General features: G+C 30.4%; 1 protein-coding gene across 1 annotated transcript; it reads left to right on the plus strand.

Moving 5' to 3' along the window:
- Positions 1-13,474: 13,474 nt before the first annotated feature.
- LOC112096949 (receptor-like protein Cf-9 homolog) lies at positions 13,475-19,487 on the plus strand. Its single transcript, XM_024181189.1, has 12 exons — positions 13,475-13,912; positions 13,999-14,154; positions 14,267-14,347; positions 14,439-14,504; positions 14,882-14,907; positions 15,037-15,145; positions 15,260-15,325; positions 15,653-15,727; positions 16,336-16,401; positions 16,516-16,581; positions 17,303-17,546; positions 17,645-19,487. The coding sequence occupies exons 1-12, from the start codon at positions 13,486-13,488 to the stop codon at positions 19,485-19,487; spliced, it is 3,225 nt and encodes a 1,074-aa protein (XP_024036957.1). The 5' UTR covers positions 13,475-13,485.
- Positions 19,488-19,801: the final 314 nt, after the last annotated feature.

The raw sequence follows: 19,801 nt of genomic DNA on the forward strand, positions 1-19,801 counted from the left end.
TGTATCATTCAATTGGCTTCTCGATCCGCAAAACCTTGTGCATAAATAAATGTTTGTTATTTCAGTTTGGTTCTCAAACCAAAGTCAAAGTATTATTCATATATTCAGCAAATTTTGAAATGTGCTGTAATTTTGGTTCAACTCGTTAATATTGTATGTCAAACTCAAATCCAACTTTAGCCGTGTTGATGAAAAAAAGTTGATTTAGATAAATTTAGACTCAAATGTCTCTGTGCTATTGAACTCATCTTTCAAGTTCTTCACTGTATTTTCAAAAGCCATCGATTTGTTTGTCCAAGGATAAGCATTTCTCCCTACAGGAAAAAAAAGAAATTAATTTATTTAATAAATAAAAATTCAAACATTGTTAATATCCAATATTAAGCTAAAAGAGATATCACAAAATTTATTAACATCATAAGGAAGAAAGCCGCAGCCACTGGATCCATAATTGACACCCGATCTCACTTTTTTTTATTTGTTGTTCATCCTTTAAACTTAAGCTCGGAGGAGGGAGTGGCAATCCAAATACTTGAGCTATCATCAGCAAAATATTAATCACTCATTAATGATTAATCATAATTATAATTAAAAAAAAAAAGATCAATGTTTCATTTCGTTTGCAAATTCTAGAATTTCGTTTGCAAATTCTGTTTGTTACCTTATTGGAGACGATGTACCATTAAACTGCGACCACAACAATATTTGGCTATCTCAAAGTTTGTTTTAAACAAACTTTTAATACTAAACTTGTAATTGTAAACAAAGAAATACTAAACTTATTAGCCGCTTTCAAGTCATTAGAAAATAAATTTTCTTTCTATTTAGAGACAATTGTTAACAGTGATACATGGTTTCTGTCAAGATCCATTTAGGAATAAAGTCGAGCAAAATGAATTCTTTTAGAGATCACAGCAAACAGGCTTTAAAAAATAATAATAATTTATAAATCTTTTACATATGAATAATGAGAAATGATCTGCTTTGCAGAAGCGTTACATAACATTATTGAAGCAATTCAAAACTTAAATATTATTTATAATGAGTCATCACCAGATCAATTTCTACTCTGTGTATGCATGTACTTAAATATTATTTACCCAAATATTATAGATAAATTATAATAAAATCTTTATAAATTCATAGTATTGGGAAGAAATTTATTATTATATGGAATATATTTATATTCTAATGATAGGCGTTTAATCAATTAAAAAATTAATTGAATATAAATTAATTCACTAAATAAACACTATATTAAACAAAAAATATATTTAAAATTATTGCATTTGAGAAATTAGACATGAGATCCAATTGTATTAAATTAAAGAAAAAATAACAACTGAGTTATATCTAATTTAATAAAATGTTATGATTATTAAATCAGTAATTTTAGGTGTAATAAACATAATGACAAAATGACTAATGTTTTAACTGGACGGCATGAAATAGGTTTTTAATTGACAGAAAAAAATTAAAAAAAATAATTTTGTTCTAATCTTATTCTTATATTTTTATTGATGGACCCTTTCGGCCTAACAGATGTCATCAGGCCAATACTCATCTCAATTACCCAATTTTTATATTTTTTATAAAATTATAAATACACATATAAAATATATTTTTTTCCTTTTTTATTTATATAGTAACTAGCTAGATTGCAAAGTGCACATTCTAAAATTTTTGTCTCTAAATTTGTCTTCCCAAGTCGGACAACCAGCAGTAAGTTCTCTAAATAAAGGTTAGGATGTTTTTGTATTTTCTTTTAAGTTATTTTATTTATGATTAAATCGTATGTAAATTTATTATTATTATTATTTGCTTAAATAACATAATGAGATAGGAGAAATCAGTTATATTTTTTAGATGTGAAAAAAAGTTGAGTTTTTTATATTTTTTATATTTTTTGATGTAGGAATAAATTGTTTTGCCCAAGCACAAGAAAATAATTTTTTTCCCCCATCTTATGTTATCGAAGTTGAATGATATAATAGCATTTTTTAAATAGTTTGATTTAATTCATTATTTTCATGAATTTAAAATAATGCCAGTATTTGAGTAGAATAACATTTTACAAATTTCATGAAATAAATTCTTTCTGAGATCAATTCTCTTTTCTTCAGAGAGGAGTCGCATTCTCGATAATTTTAAAACCCTAAAACATGATTAATCTCATAAATAAAAATATTTTCTGTTATATTCATTATTATCTCACGTCGAACTTAGGACATGAGATCCAATAAAACTACTCTTTAATACTAGAGCATTTAATGATCCCTGTAGGAAAACAATAAATCAATTTCTATAAATAAATGTTGTAAGACTGTAATAATGATGCTCTTCTGCTAGAATCCCCAAGACTTGTGACATAAGTACATGGGTAATTGTATTTATTAGTTTCCTTGCTAAACTTGGGCTTCGTTCTATATAATTAATTTATATAATTATTAAATTTCATATTTGTTTGATTTTCATAAATTAGAGAGGACGAAGCGGTATGATGAAGAGGCAGCAGCTAATTTCGGATTCATCAATTTGAATGATGTTTGATGAGATTATTACGTGGACTTGGACTTGCAATTAGATTCGTTTGTGAGTGTTTGTCTCTTTTTTTGTTGTTGTGACAGAGCTGTTGGAGGTTCATTTTATACAACTCATACTACCACTTTTTAAGAATTTTAAGGCATGTTCAACATTATTTTTAGAGTGGTGTTTTCATTTTTGTTTTGAGTGTACATATATAATATATGTTCGATAGATTAAATTTAAAAAATAAATTATAAAACAAATAATTCAGATTTCACTTTATAGTTATAAAACTGAAAACATATTAAACACGTTCTCAATGAATCATAGTCCAAACTCCTGAATAAGAGAGGAGTAAGCATTCTGATGACTGTTATTTGTGATCAGGATCTCAGTGGTGTATCGACTATGAACTTCAACCTGCAGACAGCTCTAGATTTACAATTCAATTGCCGAAAAATTCAATCACATGTGGAGAAAATTGAAAAGTGGGATCATACCATGGACTTGGAAATTTTGTACATACCCTTGATTTGGAGTTTTTGCGCAGCAATATGAATTGAGAGCATGATGATCACTTTGTTAACATGTATAATGACTTGATTCGTACCCTCATATTCGAGTCTTTCTTCCAGAAGTCTCATAGAAGTTTAATCTAAATTGAAAAGAGAACAATTTAGTATATAATAAAATGAAATATAATTTTTTTCATTAAACTTGTGAAAATTTATGAACTTAATACTGCATTAACACCACCAGCAACACCTACAGAAGGAGAAGAAGAAGAAGACGATTCTGTGATTGAAATGGTGGCATTAAGATGGAGTTTTGGAGCATCCTATGTCATTGATAGATGCATTGACATATGCTACTCAAATGCTTAAACTTATTACTCAAATGCTTTACAATCAGATCAATTGTTTTGAGGACACTTCAAGAATTCCAAAGAATCTCGAATCACACGTTTTGGCTAAGAAACAAAAGAGAAATCACACACACAGCAGCCCCGTTAACAAACTTTAACGGTTCTGCCACATCAGCGCAAAATTTACAAATTGACCCCTCATCTGAAGTCGTTCTGCACAATTCCCCATAAACTTTCACTCGATTTCATTTTAGTCCAAAAACAGTATTCATGTCTTCACAGAACCCAATATTTTCCCCGTATTTCTAGTGATTTCACTAAAATTATGCAAATATTTTCTTCACCTTTTGTCGGTTACAAATCTAGATTTTGATTAATTTCATGACTTTTTGTGGTTTCACCAAGAGGCATGTGTTGATTAATGAAGTTTATAAATTATTTCTACTTAATTCGAGGGGCAAGGGGAAGTTAATTAGATCATAAATAACCAGCAGGATAACTTACACTAGCTACCATTAATTCATAGATAACTAGTGATAAATTCAAAAACCTTCTCCTAATTAGGAATGACAAAAAAGTCTGGGCCAATATGACCCATTCCTAGGGGCTTCGGCCTGAGCCTCCATATGAAGTGCTTAGACAAGGACTTAAGAGAAAAAAAAAAAAAAAAAAGCTAAAGTCAAGCCTATATTTAAAATAAATAAATTATAAATTAGAATAGTAAATTAAAATTTCAAAATAATTAAAAAAGACTTAAATTTTTAATTTATATATTAATAATGAATCAGAAAATCTAGAATTATAATATTTAATTCTCTTTTAAGTGTTAATTAATTAAGAGAGTGTTTGAATTAGATAATCTAGTGTTAAAAAATTAAATTTCTAAGCTTTTATTTGCTTATTTTTTATTTTATTTAGAAATATTCATTTTCTTTAATTCACTATCTATTATAACAATTTATTGACTATTAACTTATTTCAAATTTACAACAATTTCAAAAAATATTGAAAAAATAAGTGAAAACCCAAGCTTGGCCCTTATACTTTCCCTCTAATGGGTTTGAGCTTAGATTTGAAAAAGCTTGATCCAAACCCGCATTTTGCCATCTCTACTCCTAGTCAACTTGGATCATTTTTCTTTAAGATACTATTTGATCTTTGCGACAAGGATCGAAACAAAGACGAGGACAAAGATTATTAATTACCGAGAGTGATTGTCTCAATTTTTTAATGACCGAGTGATTGTCCAATTTATTCAATCATTAGAGAGACTTATTGTCAATCAATAAGATCATTGACACAAAGATTGATTGTCTTTTTTTATTTTCACTTTTTTTGAGAATATCAATGCTTGAATGTATTATTTGATATATAATTTAATGTAAACCCAATCACACTCTTAAGTTATTTTTATAAATTCTCAATATAGGTCTCTGATTCTAATTCGAGCTTTGATTCAAATTAATGCAAGGATACAAAGGGACTCAAGAGCTTTAGTTCTCGTTTATGTGCTATTATTTTAGCGTACACCATAAAGTTATTAGTTGATTATTAATTGTTACACATTTCAAAAAAGTCAAACATCCTATTGAATTATTAATTCCAAAGCATGTTATTGAAGAATCAGTACTGGAAAAAAATTATTTGATAATTTCAAACCCGAACTTACGCTTTAATCCTTTAGATTACCTCAATTAACTTTTATTTTATTAGTTGACTATCTCCATCACCTGTTGGCAAAAATAGAATTGACGACAACTGGTAGATATGTTGCCTTAATTTGAAAGTCAGTCAACATGCATTTTTCTGCGGAGATATTGCAGTAGAAGAAGACTAAGGTTAAAAAAGTTTATAAGAGAAGAACAAACATCCAACACCCGCTTCTCTCATTCGTTTGTTTTGCTAAAGTAGTTGAAGTGAAAGCATACTTTTCCCGAGCTGTTATTAATTAGAAAACGAGTATCAACATTATCATAATTCTTCGTGACCTACACTTCCAGTCAAGAAATAGTTTATTAATTTATTTTATTAGTATAGGTTTTTAAAAATTAATTTAAGTCTTAGTTTAAAAAATATTCTAATTATTTTATGTTTATAATTTATTAAATGAATAAATGAAATTTGAATAATTTGTTTGAATATTTTCATATTTTGACAGCTTGAGTTTATAAATTTGTATTAATCGATGCTATAATCTAAGGAATTAAATTTATGCATTATTATATTATAATTAATTATTGTGAAATTAAATATATAATTGTGAAATTTTGATAAATCGATAATAAAATATCAATTGTTCTCCGAATAAAAATTATAATTATTATTGTGGTTGTTGTTGTTGTTGTTGTTATTATTATAAGTGCTTGACTTGATGGACTTGAAAAAGTACGTTAGACACATAGACTTAAACAAAACACGTTAGACATGTGAATTTAAAAAGAAAAAGTTAGCGGACTTTTTTTTAAGTACGGCTCACAGCACAACCCACTCACTTAGTGGGTCATGCCGTGCCAACTCATGGACCGCAATAGGCCTTGGTTTATGCCGGCACAGCCCATTGGTGATCTTTAATCGAGAAGATGAAAAAGAGGAAAGTATAAACCAGTTGCATTAATTTCATTTAAAATATTCAACTGCTAACAAAATTCAACCACGTGATGGAGAAAATTGAAGAGTGGCGTCATACCACCGACAAACAAACTTTATACGTATCATTGATCTGGACCTTTTAAATTGAGAGCGTGACTTCTCTTTAATATAATGACAAATTCCATCTACTACTAGAACCGTAGCGTTGTTAGATAAAAAGTCAGTCAACTTTTGTTTTCCACGCATCTAGAGCCCTTTTCCTCAATGGTCGAACGCTGCAATAGATGGAAAACTTATGTGTTTGTCATTTGAGTGTGCGCAGCATTATTATGAGTAATTTACTGTACTTGTTTGAAAATTTAGTTGATTATTGAGTCTTTTTCATATCAAACATCCAATCATATTATTTTCAAAGCACATTATTACTTCCTTATGATTTCTTTAAAGTTGTTTTATTATATTGATTTTGATTTTTCTTTTTTGGCCATTTGACTATATTGTCCATGTAAAAAAAGTCTTTTACGATTTTATTGACCTTAAATCTTTTAGAATTAATTTTGTGGATGGTAGGAACTATATTTACGGGATTGGCCATTTGACTCTTATCAGTTGCTTGTAATAAATCCTTTACAATTCAATTGTCGAAAATTTCCACCGCGTGATGGAGAAAATTGAATTGTGGGATCATACTGTGGACTTGCAATGCTTTATACTTATCATTTAAATCGAGAGCATGACTTTGTTGACATGCTTGAATGACTTGGTTGAGTTCGTACCCTTATATTCGAGACGTTTGTTCAAAAGTCTCATCAAATTTTTAAATCAATTTGAAGAGACAACAATTTAATAGATAATAAAATGAAATATAATTTTTTTTCTTTGAATTTATGTAAATTTATGAGCAATGCCTTGTTTGTCACATAGCATCTGTTCTGAAAATAACAACAACAATAATAATAATAATAATAATAATAGTTGCATTAGTGTTATAATTTGACTAGATTAATAATTAAATAAGGGCATATTTGGTTGATGTATTATGACTCCTCATTGCATTAAATTTATACAAACCCATGTTCGGTCCACATATTATTCTACTTGCCCTTCTAGTGGGAAATATTAATTTACCACACAGAGTTTTAATGGACTTATCATTCATAGGTTTTAGTAGTCACCGTGGTTTGGCACTTTAACTCAATGATTGAATGTTGTAATATATATGTATTTATATATAAAATTCGTCGTATTTAAATTGCACCTCTCTATATGTTGTGCATCATAAAAGATGTCATGTTAATGTAATCCACACTTTTATGAGTAAATTAAGAAATATATAGGGAAAATTAACTGATTAATTATTGATCATCTAATAATAAAAACCAATTTACCAAAAATCTATTAAAATAATTTTCAAAACTCATTAAATATTTGAGAATATCAAGCATCAATGCTTGAATAGATTGTTAAGGCGAAGGCTTAACTCAAGTGGTAAGAGCATTGCTTGCCTAAGGCCAAGGTCTTGAGATCGAGTCTTGAGTTCGAGTCTCATTAGAAGAGAATGAGGTGAAATCTAGTGATCCTCTTTGAAAAAAAAAAATGCTCGAATAGATTGTTTGAAAATTCGGTGCAAACCCAATCATACAATTCAACCCAATTATGCTCTCAAATTATATAAATTCTTAGTCAACTTTTATTTTATAGTATTGACAATCTCCAGTAATTGATAGTAGGGGTGGACAAAATATCCGACCCGATCCAATCCGAAAAATATTGGGTTTAGATAAGATCGGGTTGTTACTGAAACCCGATCGGATGAATTCTTCTTAACCCGATCTGATCTGAAACCTGATTGGATTGCTTTAGAATTAAAAATAAATAAAAAATAAACCTAAACGGCAAACACTAACCTAACACACACACACCACACAACAGATTACATGGCACATTATACAATACGCACACAACGCTCACAACCTCACACTCATAGCTCAAGCCTCACAAAACTCAAAACACGTCGCCGACAGCCACAACCACAACCATCTCCCTCCCACAAGAACACTCTTCACGCCCCTCAGGGTCACGGTTTCATGCACACGGCACACATGTAAGAGAGATTGTAACATTTTTCAAGTTTCTTTGGTTTGATATTCTGGACAAAAACGGTTTGCCATTTCTTGAGAAAACGGCTAACCGTTTAAGTCCAGAGAGCATGTTTTTTGTTCTGGAATAAACGGCTCACCGTTTATGGTGAAAACGGCTTACCGTTTAACTCCAGAGAGCATGTTTTATGTTCTAGAATAAACGGCTCACCGTTTATTGAGAAAACGGCTAACCGTTTATTTCCAGAAAGTTGTCAATTGGAAAAACGGTTAGCAAGATTGAAAAGATTTCAATTGTAAATCGATGCAAATTAAAACCAAAGAGTTTTTCCGAAGAAGTATCATTTCTAATGGTTGTATTCTTTCAAATAAACATCTTCTTCATAAAAGAAAGACACACAATTAGATGAGCAATCAGATTTTGAAGATTTCATGCTTGTTCTGGAAATACAATCTTATTTGCTAAAGATTGTATTCAGGATTTGATATATCTTGGGGGTAATTTGCCATTAAAACTCTATAGCAAACCAAGATTGGTGAGGGCAAATAAAACCTTAAAGGAAAGTGTGCAAACACGTCTCAAATCCTAAGAAATTTCATTGTTCTTTGCCTTCATATTCTACAATTCTCTAACAACACACACGCGCACACGGCGCACACGCATCTCAAGAAGTCAAGCATTGTCTTCACGGATCACAGTCATAGTCACTGCTGAACATTGTGCTGCTGCGTGTCCACGAGATCTGTGCTCCATGTTGCCGGATATGTCCAAGCTCCAAACAATCTGGCAACTGCTGCATGTGCAACTCGATTCCAGTACCCGACCTGAGTTTCCCTTTCTGAACCTGATCCTATTTGAATTCAATTCGATTTTTTTTATCTAATCAGATTGGGTTATAAATTCGAGTTGCATTTGAATTAATTTATGTCCAACTCGATCTGAATCCGATTTTGCCCACCCCTAAATTATTCATTTGATAGAAGAAAAGGAATTGATGGCCTTGTTTCTTGGCTTAAATTGAAAGTCAGTCAACTTCAATTTTCCCATAGTTGTAATAATATATGAAAAATAGGTTAGAGTCAGATGTCGTTTATGTGTCATTATATCAGTGTCCACCACAAATTTATGAGTAATTTATTAAAATGTCTAAACATGTATAAAAAAATAGTTGATTATTGATTTTCAAAAATTTCAATATATTAAATATCCTATTGAATTATTAATTCCAGAGCTCTCTTTTAAGTATCAATAGTGGAATAAATTATTTGATAATTTCAAATCCAAACTTACGCCTAAATTCTTTAAATTATCTCAATCAACTTTTATTTTATTAGTTGACTATCTCCATCAATTGTTGTACAAAATAAAATTGACGGCGATTTGTATGTCGGCTTAATTTGAAAGTCACTCAACATTTATTTTCCATGGAGTATTAACGAAGCGTTTTTCCTTATTGGTCCAGGTCCTGCAAGTCTTTGCTAATCATTATAGAGACCAAAACTAATTATCTTTATATGCACCAATTGCTATAAAGATTAATTTTGAATTAATATTAAGATCGATTGTCCAGTAATAATAAGATTGATTGAATCAATCTTTAAAAATCAATCAAATTTCCAATTATAATAATTGTGACATTTTTTCATAAATTCGTAATTTTTTGTATAAATTGAGTTTTTATGCTCATGATCGGTGAAGTAATAGAGCGAAAAAATTGATATTGGTAGAAAATATTAATTGAGCATATATTGGGTTTCGATGGACTAATCATTCACAGGTTTTGGTGGTCATCATGATTGGCGCTTTAACACAATGATTGAATGCTGCAATATATAAGTATATATATATATATATAAAGTTGGGACTTGAGGAGGTGATGTGGCATCACTATTTCTCATCATCTCATATTCTCTATTATCTAATAAATGGGTTGAAATTAAAAAATAATTACATTACAAAATATTAAAATAGAAAATAATTATTAGATTATAAATGATTACATGTCTTTTCCTCTTTCTATTTAAAACTCACTAAATATTTTAGAATATCAATCCTTGAATAGATTATTTGATAATTCAGTGCAAACCGAATCATATTCATACAATTCAATAAAAGCCTAATCATACTCTTAAATTACATAAACTTTTAGTCAACTTTTATTTTATAGTGTTGACCGTCTCCACTAATGGTTAGCGGATAAAGAATTGATGGCCACTTGTTTGCAGGCTTAATTTGAAAAGTCAGTCAACTTTAATTTCCCACGTGGTTGTAATAATATATGGAAAATTAGATAGGGTCATTTAAATTGAACTCGTACAGCTGTCCTAAGTTTATATGAAATTTATGTTTTTGTCATTTCAAGTGATTGTAATAGGAGTCAAGCTGCAGATTGAGAGCAATGGAAACTTTCCTCGTTAAGGATTCTCAATATCTTTGATTTTAGTAGAGCTTTGATTCAAATGCATGAAGACAAAGAGTCACAAGAGCTTCAAATAACTTTGATGTGTTTAGTCATTTCGGATTACGCCCCAAATTTATGAGTAATTAAACTAAACATGTATGAAAATTTATGTTGATTAATTATTGATTTTCTAATAAATTAATTTAAACTTATCAAACATCCAATCAAATTCTTCTCAAAACACATTATTTAATCTATTGACTGATAATGCAATGGAAATCCAAACAAACAGTTAAATTATTTAAATTCTCTCAGTCAACTTTTATTTTATTAGTTATGATTATCTCCATCAAACTATTGGAAAAATTTATAGTTTACAATCACTTTATCTATATTTTCCACGGGGTATTAATGAAGTGCTTTTTCCCGTTAGTCGAATGTTGCAAAACATGTAATGCTTACAAGTCTTCAAAGTCTTCAGCCAATCAAACTCTTCACTGCCAATGATCGTGCTAGGCCATACGCATGATGTGCTTTTCTGCTAAAACTAGTTCATAAATGTGATTTCATTAAAATTAGTTTATGCGCATCTTTCCCTTGGCTTTTGTTGTTTCCAAATCCGGACTGTTATTCATATCATTACTTCACGTGGTTTCACCAAAAGGCTTGTGATGATTAATGCAGTTTATAAATTATTATTATTATTATTATTATTATAACATTGATGATATAATAAATATTTTTTTTTAAGTTGTAAAAGTGAGAAATACTAAAGAGATTTTTATTACATCATTAATGTTCGATCAAGAATTTCCTCCTCCGGGGTCGCAGTCTGTGGAGGAGATTGTGTCAATGTCGGAATTCTCCGGACCGGCACCATTTTGCCGCTTCTCCATTGAATAGTCCGTTTTACTGCAACAAGCCGAAATACGGCCCAGTGTTCTGATAGGACCCAATGCGGTAAAGATAAAACTCAAGTTTTTGTTAACTTTAGGCCTGCCTAGATACCATGCCCAATTGTGTCTAGTTGTAACAAAAGCGGAGACATTCATGCCCAAAACCCCAAGATTGTTTTAATATTTAAAATTTAACATGATTCTAGATTTTTTTTAATAAAAAATAAACAACCATGATTCTAGTTAATAAAAAAAATATACATATGCACGTGTTGTGTAGACCAGACCAATTCTCGTGGAATTCTACAACAACCATCATGATTCTTGAATGGCCGCGAAAATTCCACAAGCGATTAACCCTCTCCCACGACTTACGCACCACTCATCCTCTATCACAAGGATCAAAACAAAGACGAAGACGCAAACTATTAATCACCGAGCGTGATTTTCCCAATCTTTATCAATCACTACTAAGATTTATTGCCAATCAATAATATCAATGACACAAAGATTGACTGTTTTTTTTTATACTCTTAAGTTATTTATATAAATTCTCAATATCGATCTTTGATTTTAATTCGAGCTTTGATCCAAATTAATGCAAGGATATAAAGAGACTCAAGAGCTTAAGATATCGTTTCTATGTTATTAACTTATTATTTCGGGGTACACCACAAATTTATGAGTAATTTATTAAAATATCTAAACATGTATAAAAAATAGTTGATTATTGATTTTCACAAATTTCAATATATCAAACATCCTATCGAGTTATTAATTCCAAAGCACATTATCTAAGAATCAATACTAGAATAAATTATTTGATAATTTCAAACCCAAACTTACGCTTAAATTCTTTAAATTATCTCAATCAACTTTTTTTTTTCCTTAGTTGACCATCTTTATCAATTGTTGGAAAAAAAATAGAATTGACGACTACCTATATATTGGCCTAATTTGAAAGTCAGTCAACATTTATTTTCCATGTAATGTTAATGAAGTATTTCCCTCATTGGTCCAACATTCCAACATGTGGAATTTCAGGCTTCCAATTCTTCATTAGTCATTACAGAGACCAAAACTGATTGTCTTAAGTGCCGGTCACTATAAAAATTGGTTGTCAATCAATATCAAGATTGACTGTCATTTCAATATATGCTACAATTTTATGAGTAATTTACTAAAATCTTTAAACATGTATGAAAATTTTTTTATTACTGATTATCACAAATTTCAATATATCAAACATCCTATCGAACTACTAATTCCAAAGCATGTTATTTAAGAATCGATAATGAAATAAATTATTTGAATAAATTAATTATTGATCATCTAATAATAAAAACTCCACTAATTAAACATGTATGAAAATTATTTGATTACTAATTAGGGGAAACCTTAGGTGCAATTGTGGTACCGTGCCACAGTTGCATCCAGCTGTTAGATTCCAGTGGAACCCACTAATTCAAATGAATCCAACGGTTAGATGCAACTGTAGCACGGTGCCACAGTTGCACCGTATTCTGATCCTACTAATTATCACAAATTTCAATATATTAAACATCCTATCGAACTACTAATTCCAAAGCATGTTATTTAAAAATCGATAATGAAATAAATTATTTGAATAAATTAATTATTGATCATCTAATAATAAAAACCAATTTATCAAAAATTTAATAAATAATTTTCAAAACCCATTAAATATTTGAGAATATCAAATATCAATGCTTGAATAGATTGTTTGATAATTCAATCCAAAACCCAATCATATAATTCAATAAAAAAAAAACAATCATAGAGGAAAAAGAGTTGATGGCCACTTGTTTGTTGGCTTAATTTGAAAGTCAGTCAACTTTAATTTTCCACGTAGTTGTAATAATATATGGAAAATTAGTTAGGGTCATTTAAATTGGACCCGTACATCTGTTCCAAGTTCATACGAAATTTCTGCTTTTGTCATTTCAGGTGATTGTAACAGTAGTCTTAAAAAAGTCTTCAGCCAATCAAATTGCAAGACTTGCGATAAACTTTTAGTATAAATTGCTCTGCAATGGAAAGTTGCTCATTGCACATTTAATTTTAACCAAATGAAAAGTTGCTCTGCAATGGAAAGTAGTTCCTGTATTAAGTTCTCATTAATGTCACTAATTTGGATTATTGTATTGATGAATGAAATGCATGGATACAAAGGATGCTTAGAAACAGAGAGGACTGCTCTGTTGGAAATCAAGAGCTTCTTCATATCAGTCAGTGATATTGGATATGATGACAAAATTCTTCCTTCATGGGTTGGTGAGGATGATGGAATGCCGTCTGATTGTTGTGATGATTGGGTGGGAGTTAAGTGCAGCGCCACCACACGACGCGTGATGCAACTCTCACTCAATTATACAACAAAATTCAACTACTCTTATAACTCTGTTTATTGGGAGGGAGTTTTGGTTCTGAATATGTCATTGTTTCATCCTTTTGAAGAATTGCAAAGGCTTGACTTACCTATGAATTGGTTTACAGGCATCTATGAGAATAGAGGTCCGTATATATGTAGACATTTATTTCTCGTCCATAAATATTTTGTCAGTGACTAATTAATAATAACACTTCATATGCATTTGCAGCTTACGATAGCTTTGGGAGTTTGAGGCAGCTGAAGATGTTAAATCTTGGTAATAATGACTTCAATGACAACATATTACCATATTTGAATACACTAACTTCACTTACCACTCTGAATCTTCGTTACAATTCCATTGAAGGTTCTAGAACCAAGCAAGGTATACATATACGTTTCAGGCCAACAGATATACATGTCAGGCAACTTAATTAATTTCTTAATTAAAATATATATTTATATTGTCTTGATCAAAATTTATGTTTTCTGAGCAGGATTAGCAAATTTGAGATACTTACAAGTGTTGGATCTAAGCGCGAACCACAATATAACTAGTGGCTCTTTAACCAGGCTAGGTAGGCTACTGAGATAATTACCAAGTCAGCACACTAATCACAAACTTCTACAATAATTTTAAAAGAAATAGTTTGCTTTTCATTGGTGTAGGATTGGCAAATTTGACAAACCTGAAAAAATTGGATCTTGGTAGTTGTGGAATAACTACAATTCAAGGTACACGGCAACAATTCAATGCCCAAATTCCTTGTGATATTATTATGCCCTTAATTTTTACATATGTATAATGTCAAATTAAAACCAATTTTTGACTGGAAAACTTGACTACAATTGGTACACGGCAAAAATTTACTTTCTGAAAACTTGACTACAATTGGTACACGGCAAAATTTTACTTTCTAATTTCTTAGTAAAATTTTAAAAAAATAAAAAATAAAATCATTTTTTAGTATATGATCAATTTAATTATATCTTAATCATCATAAGCTTTATTACTACAATTATTTAATCTAACTTTGAAATTTGTTTCTTAATCTTAATTCTTTTTTTTTTCCAAAGATGATTAATAAAATTTTTCTTCTTTCTTGGTGCAGGATTAGCTAAATTAAAAAACTTGGAAGCGTTGGATTTGAGTTCTAATTATTATATACACGGTTCTTTAGAAGGTAATTTTTTTTAATTAAACAATTTGCACAGTTAATTTTCATTCAATATTTATCATATTATTTAATTAAACAATTTAGATGAGAGTGACATAGCTATTATTGACAAAATTTATGTTTTTTTAACAGGATTAGCAAATTTGACAAACCTGCAAGTGTTGGATTTAAGCGAAAATGAAAAATTGACAACGCTAGGTAAGCCACAACGTCTAAGATAAGAAGCAAATTAAGAATTAATGTTTATCAAGTGCACGGATCACATACAATGCTTTTAAATGTAATATTTTCATTTTTTATCGGTGCATGTAGGATTGGCAAATTTGCCAAACTTGAAAACATTGGATCTTCGTTATTGTGGAATAACCACAATTCAAGGTATACAACAATTCACTTCCTATTAAAGTCGAATTTAGATAAAGTTTTCGACAACCTTACTTTTTAGTGTTTTTAAAATATTATTGATAAATGTATATAACAACACAAAGATTATAAACTTTTTAAAAAAAATTTACTGACTTAATTCTTCTATTCCTCTATTTTTTTCCTAAATAAATAAATAAATTCTTCTATGCCTCTAATTTTTTCCAAAATAAATAAAGCAGGATTAGCCAATTAGTCAAAATAGTGTAAGCTTATCCGTAACATGGCCAAGTAATATTTGAATGCTGCATCCTTGACATCGTTTCTTCTTTCTTGGTGCAGGATTGGCTAAATTGAAAAGCTTGGAAGCATTGTATTTGAGTGGAAATAATATAAACGGTTCTTTAGCGGGCCAAGGTAAAATTTTTAAATAAATGTGGACAGTTATTTTTCATTGAAACGTGATAATTTCGAATGCTTACATTAATGATATATACCCCCAATTTCTAGCGACTTGTTTGTCGGTCAAACTTGCTACTCGAAAGACAAAATTATGAAGACCGGTATTTTTTTCCCCTTTAATTAATAATACCTTTGAAAAGCGAGTTCTTTATTTGTATTGGTAATAGTTACGAGAGGTAATATAAATTTTCAAGATAAATGAATTAAGTGTATTTTAGACCATTTATTATTTATGAAAACAACTAAAAAAATTAGAGAACCAATACAATGTTCAATGAGCGCGTACCTAATATGTAGTAGGCAATTATGATGAACAAGAAGTGCTGAACTCTTTTTTAGATTATTAATTTGAAATGACTTAGAAGTCAACATCAAAATATACGAGAATAATACTAATTAATTTCTAGGTATAATTTAACAGGGATTTGATTTTTTTTCTTTTTTGATAGATTATAGGGGTTCTGACTAAATTATCTACTTTTAGAAAATTAGGAAGTCATTCTTTCTCTCCTTTTTTTGATAGATTGTAGTGGCTCTCTAACAAATTTATGTTTTTTTAACAGGATTAGCAAATTTGACAAACCTGCAAGTGTTGGATTTAAGCGGTAATCAAAATTTGATAGCGCTAGGTAAGCCACTGAATCTGATATTAGAAGCAAATTAAGAATTAATGTTCATCAAACGCGCAGATCACATACAATACCTTTACATGTAATATTTTCATTTTTTATCGGCGCATGTAGGATTCGCAGATTTGCCAAACTTGAAAGCATTGGATCTTGGTTATTGTGGGATAACTACAATTCAAGGTATACAACAATTCACTTCCTTCAATGACAAAAATTGTTTTAGATGTTAATCAAGATGATAATGTATTTCTATTTTTTTAATTGCTTTTTTCACATTTTAAAGTTTACTCAAAGTGCAAACTAATTTAAGAATTATGATTCAGATACTCCAAATCTAAGTAATGCTAAAAGGGACGGTAGATATTAAAATATCAATAGAAACAAAAAATAACTCTTCATGTCATATTAGTTATTCATGAACATCATTGAGAAAATTTATGTCTCATAATACAGTGCTAAAAAATCTCATTGGTTTTGTATGGAAGAAATCCTTTTTTTTTTTCTTTTAAATAGAAGAAACAGGTTTGATAATAAAAATAAATAAAAACTAAAGAATGGGGTTTACACTAATAAGTTTTAATAAGGGTATTTTTGTCATTGAAGGTGGTGTTAAAACAATTTTATAATAATTTTAAATATTTTAATGGGATTAATAAAGAAAATGGGTGTTAAGAGGTATTTAGAGGGGTGCCAATAGTTCCACTCTTATTTGAAATGCTTTAGAAATAAACACCATAATATACGAGAATCATACAAATTGATTCCTATGAATAATTTTACAGGGTTTTAGTGTTTTTTTTTTTTTGATAAATCATACGGGTTTTGACTAAATTCACTAAAATTAGAAAATCACAAAGTCATTCTTTCTATGAATTTTGAACTTTTTATTTTTTACTTTCAGGATTATGTGAGTTGAAGAATCTTTTTGAGTTGAATCTTAAAAGAAATAATGTTGAGGGTCATCTTCCTAACTGTCTCAAATACTTATCCCACCTCAAGGTTCTTGATATTTCTTACAATCAGTTAAGTGGGAGTTTGTCTTCTACTATCACCAGCCTCACTTCACTTGAATATTTGGATCTTTCCTACAACAACTTTGAAGGACCGTGCCCCCTCAGTTCATTAGCTAATCATTCAAGCTTGAGGTCTTACTACTCTCATCAACGAACAATATGTTACTAGTGAAAACTGAAAACTTTCTCCCTACATTTCAATTGAAAGTTCTTGGGTTAGCTAACTGCAGCTTAAATGTCGTTCCTACTTTTCTTCTTCACCAATATGACTTAAAATACCTTGATCTCTCTCACAATAATTTGGTTGGTGATTTCCCATCTTGGGTGTTACAAAACAACACCAAGCTAGAGGTCTTGTTTTTGACAAACAACTCATTCACAGGGAATCTCCAACTGCCCAATACCAAACACGATTTTCTTCATCATTTAGATGCTTCTAGCAATAACTTTATTGGTAAGCTTCCGCAAGATATGGGAACCGTCCTTCAGAAATTGTGGTTTTTGAATATTTCCAACAATAATTTTGAAGGCAATATTCCTTCTTCAGTTGGTGAGATGAAAGGACTCAAATTTCTACACTTGTCAAAAAATAATTTTTCAGGAGAATTATCAGCATCATTTCTCACTGGTTGCATCTTACTATTCTTCTTAGACCTATCTGATAACAATTTCTATGGCCAAATTTTTTCCAAATACATGAACTTGCATTCGTTGGGGTTCTTATATTTGGAGAACAATAAGTTTAGTGGGAAAATTGAGGAGGGCCTATTGAACTCCCCTTATTTACAGGAGTTAGACATATCCCACAATTTTTTGTCCGGTCATATTCCTCACTGGATGGGTAATTTCTCAAATCTTGAGATTCTTTTGATGTCCAACAATTGTTTGGAAGGTAATATACCTGTCCAACTCCTCAATCATAGAACGCTTGAACTTTTAAGTGTCTCCGAAAATTATTTGTCTGGGTCCATGACATCTTCCTTCAATCTTTCTTCACTGAAGCACCTGTATGCGAAAAAGAATGCTCTAAGTGGGCCAATTCCAGATATGTTGTTTAGAAGTTCCAAGTTAATGACTCTAGATTTGAGAGATAATGGATTCTTTGGTAGAATTCCCTGTCAGATTAATGATCGCTCAAATCTTCGTGTTCTTCTTTTGAGAGGGAACAATCTAGAAGGACAAATTCCGAATCAGATGTGTCAATTAAAGAGCTTAGGTATGATGGATCTGTCGCATAACAGATTCAATGGATCAATACCTTCTTGCTTTACTAATATGTTGCAGTGGACTATCGGAAATGTTGATTTGTTTGGATATGAACTTTCGGTTTTTCCTAGTTTAGGTTTTGGCACCATTGGCACTTACTACAACTCTACTCTTGACTTGAGCATGTCTGAAGGAGATGTGTATACATCCCCTCAGCTAGTAAAAGTAGAATTTATGACAAAGAATAGATATGAACTTTACAATGGTAGCAATCTTAACTATATGGTTGGGCTGGATTTGTCATGCAACGAATTGACTGGAAACGTCCCATCAGAAATTGGAGATCTTAAAAAAATTCGTGGGTTGAATTTGTCTCACAATTGGTTGTCAGGATCTATACCAAGGAGTTTTTCCAATTTGAAAATGATAGAGAGCCTAGACCTTTCCAACAACAGATTGAGTGGACAAATTCCTGCTCAACTGATTGAGCTCAATTTTTTGTCCAACTTCAATGTGTCGTACAATAACTTGTCCGGCCTAATCCCAGACAAAGGCCAATACTCCACATTTGATGAAAGCAGTTATAGAGATAACCTCTATCTTTGTGGTCCAACAATCAATAAGAGTTGCAACAGTGCAGAGGAAATACCGGCATTAAAATCCAAAGGAAGAGAAGACAAAGATGATTCTGCAATTGACATGGTGTCATTATATTGGAGTTTCGGTGCATCTTATGTGACAGTGATATTGGGGTTGTTTGCAATCCTATGGATAAATTCATTTTGGCGCAAACGATGGTTCTATTTCATTGATGCATGTATTGATTTATGCTACTATTGCCTTTACAAATATGTACTCAATCAGTGATCATGCTATAGGCCATAAGTACTAATGTATCATTCATCTTTAGCCGTGTTGATGAAAAAAGTTGATTTAGATAAATTAGACTCAATTGTCTCTGTGCTATTGAACTCATCTTTCAAGTTCTTCACGGTATTTTCAAAGCCATCGATTTGTTTGTCCAAAGACGAGCATTCTCCCTACAGGAAAAAAGAAATTAATTATATAATAATAAAAATTCAAACATATGTTAATTACCAATATTAAGCTAAAGAGATATCACAAATTTATTATCATCAAAAGGAAGAATGCCGCAGCCACTGGATCCATAATTGACACTC

The sequence above is a fragment of the Citrus clementina genome, unplaced genomic scaffold (genome assembly GCF_000493195.1).
Source record: "Citrus clementina cultivar Clemenules unplaced genomic scaffold, Citrus_clementina_v1.0 scaffold_7, whole genome shotgun sequence".
NCBI classification, from domain to species: Eukaryota; Viridiplantae; Streptophyta; class Magnoliopsida; order Sapindales; family Rutaceae; genus Citrus; species Citrus x clementina.